This window comes from Elephantulus edwardii, unplaced genomic scaffold (assembly GCF_000299155.1).
Source record: "Elephantulus edwardii isolate Elephantulus edwardi_28Jun2011 unplaced genomic scaffold, EleEdw1.0 scaffold00119, whole genome shotgun sequence".
Lineage (NCBI taxonomy): Eukaryota > Metazoa > Chordata > Mammalia > Macroscelidea > Macroscelididae > Elephantulus > Elephantulus edwardii.
This window is the reverse complement of record NW_006399869.1, coordinates 10,440,575-10,448,643: the sequence shown is the minus strand read 5'-3', so window position 1 is coordinate 10,448,643 and position 8,069 is coordinate 10,440,575. Positions and strand designations below refer to the sequence as shown.

Genomic DNA, 8,069 nt, shown 5'->3' with positions numbered 1-8,069 from the left:
ACAGTGAATCAGGGTTCCAGTTGCTCCACAACCTCGCCAGCATTTATTGCTTGCTGTTCTGTTAAATTTTGCTATTTTGACTGGGGTGAGATGATTTCTCATAGTTGTTTTATGTGCTTGAGTCTTAGAGGTTGTATTGCTGAATGACAGGATAAATTCATAGATAAATTCTCTCAACATTGCTAAAGTTCTCTTTTGAAAAGCACCATTTTACATTCCTACCAGAAACATCCGAGAGTTTTTATTTCTATATCTCCTTATTTGCAGTCTGCTGTCAACTTTAAAATTTGTGTTGCAATAAAAAAAATTGTGTTGGTATGACAACTGAGAAGTGGTATATTTCTATCAGTTCTCTTATTATGAGTGAGATTGAACATCATTGCATATGGTGAAGGGCTATTTGCATTTTTCTCTATGAACTCTCCAGTCATCTCTCTTGTGTATTTTTCTGTCAGGTTGTTGACCTCCTTTTTCCCCACATTTAGAAGAATGAGCTAAATTTGTAAGGTGAGACACAGGCACAAAAAAGATGGAATTACAATAAAATGTAGTGGAAGCAGTGATGACAATGATAGTGCATTTCAGGGAGTCCAGACGTGTTCCTAGAGACTTCTAAATAGAGAGGAGATCTCTCCCTGCCTGACCTGGGATGGAGGAAGAGGCTCAGTGTGATGAGAGGAGACGAATTTGGGGAAGTGACATCTGAACTGAGTCTTAAAGAATGATGAAGCATGGCAAAGGCTAGGGAGCTGGAAGATGGACGAGATGTGAGACATTTTGGGCAACTGAAACAGCTTGCAGAGGCTCAGAAGGGAGAAACTGCCAATAAATACTCAGCACTACAGCACTACTCAGAGCAAAGTTCAGTGCTGCTAGAGTTCAATGCTGTTGGAGAGTCCTGACAATAGGATGAGATGCCAGATGAAGCCAAAGAAGCCCTGCAAAGATATGAACTTTATTCTACAGGTAATGAAGACCTTAGAGCTTTTAGTGAGACCAGAGATACTTGGATCAAACAGAAGATACTTGTAAGAACTATAGGCTTGAGGAGAAAAGCCAGCAAAGACTGTATTGTAGCAGACACCTGTGAACAGGATCCAGAAAAGTGAAGAAGAGGCTACAAACTGAGTTAGAGAAAACAGCAACAGATAAACATTCTAGAAATTAAGGGAGGAATGAATCAAAGAGGATCCCAGTGCTTCAGCTTATGGTCATTGCTATGTGCCATCGAGTCTGAACTGACCCATAACTGATGTGACCCTCCAGTAGCTTTTCAGAGGCTGTAACCTCAGGAAGAGATTGCTCATCTTTTTCCAGAAGAGCAGCTGCTTAGATTCAACCCACTGACCTTGGGGTTGTCAATGCAACTCCTATCATTAGGCCACCAGCTTAGTAGTTGCTTTTGGTTTTAGGTCCCGTTGAGTCGAGTACAACTCATAGTGACCCTATGAACAATATATCTTAACCCTGTCCTATCCTGTGCCATCCTCATACTTCCTGACATACAAAAGCCCATTGCAGAAGTCACCATGTCAATCCACCTGGTTGAGGGTCTTCCTCTCTTTTGCTGACCCTCTACTTTTTGGAGCATCAAGTCCCTCTCCAAGGAATAGCCACTTCTAGCAACATGCCCAAAATATGTGAGGTGACATTTTATCATCTTCACCTCCAAAAATCTCTCTGGCTGGACTTTCTCCAAGACATGTTTGTTTGCTCTATTGATAGTCGTGGGGTATTCAATACTCTTCTTCACCACACAGTTCAAATGTGTCAATTCTTTTTCTGTTATCCATACTCATTGTACAGCTCTCAGATGCATAGCATATGATTGGAAAGACCGTGACCTGAATCAGACGCACCTTAGTCCTCAAACTGACATCATTACTCTTCAATAATTTGGAGAGGTCCCTAACTGCAGGCTTTTCCAGTGAATATGTCTCCTGATTTCCTGACTACTGGTACCAAGGGTGTTGATTATGGATCCAAGTAAGATGAAGTTGTTTACAGTTTAAATCTTTTCCCCATTTATCATGATGTTGCCTATTGGCCCAGGAGTAAGACTTTTTGTTTACAAAAATTTTGTATACTACATAGGGTCACTACGAGTCACCTATGACTCGACAGCACATAGCAACAACAACAAGAATAACAGCACAGAGATCAGTTGGCCTAGTGGACAGAAAGTGAGGCTACCAAGCCAAAGGTGGGTGACTCTAATCTATGGCCCTCAGGCCATTTTTGGTTTTGGTCAAACATTCTTCCACATCTTATAACCCTGGTCTTTCCACTTGCCACACAGAGGTAACTCATGGTTGCTGATATGTCAAATGCAAGAATGGTTACCCATGATGAACAGTGTTTGGTGAAGCTCCCCAATTAAAACAAACTTGGAAGCAGGAGTGGCTTCCAATTCCATAATAGCTTTCCTCTGAAAACCCTATGAACCTGGAGAAAGTACGAAAGTTATACAGGTGTCCAGGTCTCTCATTCATAGGGTCGCTCTGAGTCGCCTACAACTTGACAGCACTTAACAACAACAACAGTGTAGTAGTAAGCACCAACAAATAAATAAGAGAAAGAAATGAAAAGCCAGTAAGTAAAGTAATAGTATTAACTAGATGTTCATTATTTATGTTGCACAATAGCCTAATAGAGTGTGTAAGAAAGACTAAGCCTAACTTCATAAAATCTTGTGACATATGCAGAACTCATTATAGGAATTAAAAATGGTCTCCCTTGGCTACTAGATATGTTTCTATTGAGAAAACCCCTATTATTTATTAATCAACAGCAGCCTCCCTTGATGAAATTTAGTGTTTGCTGCTCAGCACAAATGAAATTGTAGCTATTGTCTTGCTTCGCTAATTTAATAGCTACTTCAGAATTGATGACCACAGTCGACACAGTCCAATAGCAGAGGCCAATACAGTGGCCATGCAGAAATAACTTCTTTTAACTACTGGGAAAAGACTCAAGTTATGCTATGCATAACTCATAAAGCAATAATGATAGCATCTCCAGATGAAAATAGGCCAGAATTTGCTGAAAATGCTTTCCCTTCAAATATTCTATTACTGAACCACGTTACAAACTGGGAAAATTTGCCTCTTCAGTACTAACTAATCTTCCTTTATAAATTTTATGTTCAAATATTTGGATATCTTACCTCCCCAAATTCAAATAATGGTCATATTCACTGAACTTCCTTGTATGCATATAGATATTATCCTGTCATTTACAACATTGTATTTCAAGACAGATCTAGAAATGACTTTTCAACTGTGAAAGCAACCCCCTTTTTCCTCACCTTTTCATCTCCAGCATAGTAGAGCATATGATCATCTGACTAAAAATGTCCCATGCCAGTCCATCTCATATCATCAACAGCTCAATATTTATGTATTCCATTTCTTTCTTAACAATATCCAATTTTCCTACATTCATGGTTCTCACATTCCATGTTCCAACCACTAGTGTCTGCTTTCAACTTTTCCTCCTCCTTTGTGCCTCAGTTGCCATATTTGCTACTCTAAGTGTGTTCTGTTGTACATAGGGTTTTCAAAGGCCTGCTATTTCAGAAGTGGATGGACAATCCTTTTTCCTAGACTGTCCACAATCAACACTCTTGGTACCAGCATTCAGGAAATTAAAAGACAAATTGCATTGGGAAAGTCTGCTGTTAAAGACCTCTCCAAAGTACTTAAGAGTAACGATGTCAGTCTGGAGACTAAGGTGTACCTGATCCAGGCCATAGTCTTTGCAATTCCCTGCTATGCATCAAAAAGCTGGACAATGACTAGGGATGATAGGAGGAAAACTGATGCCTTTGAGCTGTGGTGTTGGAGAAGAGTATTGTATATACCATGGACTGCTAGGAGAACAAATAGGTTCATCCTAGAAAGGATGAGAACAGGCTGCTCCATGGAGGCGAGGATTCTGAAGCTTTGTCTGACATACTTTGGACACGTTGCAAGGCAGGACCGGTCTTTGGAGAGGGATGTCATGCTTTGGAGGGTGGAGGAACAACACAAGAAAAAAAGACCCTCAGTGAGATGAATTGATTCAGTGGCTGGGGTAATGGAAGTAGGTGTGTCAGAGACAATAAGATTGGCACAGGATAGAGCAGGGTTTAGGGCTGTTGTACATAGGGTCGCTATGAGTTGCAAGCAACTTGATGGTACATAACTATAACCTCTTCAAATTATTGAGGAGTAATGTCAATATGATTTAGGCTATAGTCTTTCTGGTCACTTGCTGTGCATCTAAGAGCTGGGCAATAAATAAGGATGACAGAAAAAGAATTGATGGAGAAGAGTAGTGAACAGCCCACGGATGGCCAAGAAAATGAATTGATATATCTTGGAGAGGGTGCAGCTGAAGTGCTCTTTGGAGGCAAGAATGATGACATTTTGCCTCACATACTTGGGGCATATTGCTATTCTTTGGAGAAGGGCATGATGTTGGAAAGGGTGGAAAGTCAACAAAGGAGAAAAAGAACATCAACTAGGTGGATTGACACAGTGACTGCTGCAATGGGCCCTTGTTTGTCAGGAAGTGTGAGGATGGTGCAGGATAGAACAGGGTTCAAATCTTTTGTTCATAGGGTCGCTATGAGTTGTACTCAATGGCACCTAACAACAACCACCACTACATGCATTTGTGGAATGGAAAATGAATAAGGATGACAGAAAAAGTATTATGTCTTTGAGCTGTCATGTTGGAGAAGAGCATCCCATGGACGGCTAAGAGAATGAACAAATATGTCTTGGAGAGGGCGCAGCCAGAGTGTTCTTTGGAGGCAGGAATGATGAGGCTTCACCTCACATACTTTGGGTATGTTGCTTTTGTTGTTGCTGTTATGTGCCGTCAAGTTGCCTCATAGTGACACTATGTACAACAACAGCTCTGAGCTCTGCCCTGTCCTGAGCCAGTCTCACTGATTCTGACACACCAACCCCCATTGCCCTAGTTACTGTATCAGTTCCTCTCATCCAGAGTCTACCTCTCCTGCACTGTTGCTCCATGCTTCTGAATATGATATCTTTCCCCAAAGATCAGTTCTTCCCAGTCACTTCCCCAAAGTATGTGAGAAGGAGCTTCAAAATCCTAGCCTCCAAGGAGAAATTTGATTTCACCCTCTCCAAGATATAACTATTTGTTTTCTTGGTGGTCCATAGTATGTTCAAGACACCACAACTCAAAGGTATTGATTCTGTCATCCTTAGTCATTGTCCAGCTTTCTGATGCATAGCAAGTTATTGTGAAAACCATGGCCTGGATCAGGTGCACCTTAGTCTCTAGAATGACATTATTTCTTCTCAGGACTCTGGAAAAGTCCCTGACAGCAGATTTTCCAAGTGCAATCCATCTTTTGGTTTCCTGACTGCTGGTACCAAGAGTATTGATTGTGGAGCCAAGCAAGCTGTAACTGTTAACAACCTCAATCTCTTCTCCATTCATCATGGTGCTGCCTATTGGCCCAGTGGTTAGCATTTTTGTCTTCTTGATGTTGAGTTTCAATCCATTTTGAAAATTATAGTCCTTGACCTGCTGCAGCAAGTGCTTCAGGTCTGCCTCAGTTTCAGCCAGATTGTGTCATCTGTATAACTTAGGTTGTTGATTTGTCTTCCTCCAATCCTGATGCCACATTCCCTGCTTCCTGAATGGTCTGTTCTGCATATAAATTGAAAAGGTATGAAGAAATGATGCATCCCCGATGCACTCCCTTCCTGATTTTGAACCATGCAGTATTTCCTTGTTCTGTTCTGAGGACTGCTTCCTGGTACAAGTATAGGCTTCGCATAAGCACAATCAAATGTTCTGGGATTCCCATTCCCGTGTTGTGATCCACACGGTCAAATGCCTTTGCATAGTCAGATATTCCAAAGACAGATAGATATTCCTCTAGTACTCTTTGCTTTCTGCCAGTATACATTTGACATTGGTGATAAGTCTCTAGTGCCATGGCCTCTTCTAAACCCAACTTGTGTTTTTGGTAGTTCTCTGTCGATGTACTGTTTCAGTCGTTTCTCGATAATCTTCAGCAGAATTTTGTTTGCATGTGATGTGAGTGATATTGTACGATAATTTCCACTCTGTCAGGTCACCTTTTTTTTGGAATGGGAATAAATATGGATCCCTTCCAGTCAGTTGGCCAAGTAGCTGTCCTCCAGATTTCTTGATACAACCTGGTGAGCACATCCAGGGCAGCATCTGTTTGTTGAACTATATCATTTGGCATTCCATCAATTTCTGGGGCTTTATTTTTTCCCCAAGTCCTTCAGAGCAGCCTGAACTTCCTCATTTATCACCATTGCCTCTTGAACATGTTCTTTCTTGAAATTCTTCTGTGTCAGCCGATTGTTTTTGGTGCAGTGACTCTATATACATCTTCCATCATCTTTTAATGCTTCCTGGATCATTCAGTATTGTATTTATAGCAGTATTGCAACTCAAGGCTGAAGTTCTTTAGTCTCTTCAGCTTAAGAAACGCCAAGTGAGTTTAGCCATTTTGGTTTTCATACTCTAGTTTTTTCACATTTCATTATAATATGAAATACTATATGAAAATAAATGTTTATTTTTGCTTTGGCTTCTCAATGCTCTAGTGCAATATTCAGAGTCTCTTCTGACATCCATTTTGGATTTTGTTCTTGTTCTGTCTTTGTAATGACCTTTTGCATTCTTCATGGACGCTATTTTTTACATCCTCCCACAGCTCATCTGGTCTTTGTTTATTAGAGTTCAAGGCCTCAAATTTATTCCTGAGTTGATTTTTAAATTCAGGTAAGACAGACTCAAGGTCAAATTTTTATTCCTGTGGATTTGATTTGACCTTCTTTAGCTTTTATTTGAACTTGCATATGAGGCTATTCCTTGGAGAAGGATATGATGCTGGGAAGGGAGGATGGTAGACAAAAGAGAAGCCCTTCAACCAGGTGGATTGATACTATGACTGCTGCAATGGGCTCTTATGTGTCAGAAAGTGTGAGGATGGCACAGGATAGAACAGGGCTCAGATCTTTGTTCATAGGGTCGCTATGAGTCATACTTGACTCGATGGTAACTAACAACAGTGTTGCATGATTAGCTCTGTTGGCATACTCTATAGGGCTTTGTGCTATAAACTTAAGGCCAGCAGCTCTCTGGTAGTCCAAATCCACCCTTGCCTCTGTGGGGAAAAGATAAGCAGCCTCCTCCTGTGTGATTTACAACCTCCAAAAACTCCCTGGGAAGTCTGCTATGAATCAGACCCAACTTGGTGGGCAATGAGACAAGCGTTATTGTATGACCTCATTTATACCAACTGATAAAAATACACAAATGTAGAGCAATTTATGTTTGTAATAAAGTGTAAATCCTGTTAGTAGTTATCAGAGAAGAGTGAAACAGAGGACTTGTTTATAAAACATTGAATTTCTGGTTATGGTGATGGGAAATTCAGCATTGAGCAAGAGTAAGGCTTTCCTAGCCAATTAATATGATTGATGTCATAAACTTGTACACTTGTGAAAAGCTGAATTGGCAAATGTGTCTTATATATTTTTATTTCAACAACAGAACAAGCCACTAGCTATTGATGGTACATTTATATAACCAAATACCTCGTAGGATTCGATTTCTTGTTCTGAAGGTTGGTTGTGGTTTACAGGCTACATCTTGTTGTCCTTGATTCGTATAGGCTCCCCGCACACCAGAAAGATCCAATGCTTGCCTTGCAATCACTGCTGCACTGGAAGCCATTGTTACATTCAGTTTACCAATCCATCTTGTTGAGCATCTTTTTTTTATTACTGACCCTTTGTTTTAGCAAACATGATCTCTTTCCCCAAAGATTGGCCCTCCTGTTAATTCGCTCAAAGTATGTGAGACAGAACCTCACTAGTCTCACGTCTTAGTAGCAATGCTTCTTTAAAATAGATGCTGGTTTTTGGCTATCCTTTTACATTGAAAGTGTTTAGGGTCATAGTTTTACACGATGTCACAGCTAATTAGTCTAAGACCATTACCAGCGCTACTTTTCTACCTCCCAATGTATTATATTGTACCTGAGATCTAAAAAGCTTGCA

At 40.5% G+C, this 8,069-nt stretch overlaps 1 protein-coding gene across 1 annotated transcript in view; it reads right to left on the bottom strand.

Annotated features, from left to right (window-relative positions):
- The window catches only part of LOC102851432 (chromosome unknown open reading frame, human C4orf45), a 229,137-nt gene extending 221,394 nt beyond the window's left edge, over window positions 1-7,743 (bottom strand). Inside the window, exon 1 of the mRNA XM_006892791.1 lies at window positions 7,605-7,743. Within this exon, the coding sequence (XP_006892853.1) occupies window positions 7,605-7,743 (139 nt within the window). The remainder of the gene's footprint in view (window positions 1-7,604) is intronic.
- Window positions 7,744-8,069: the final 326 nt, after the last annotated feature.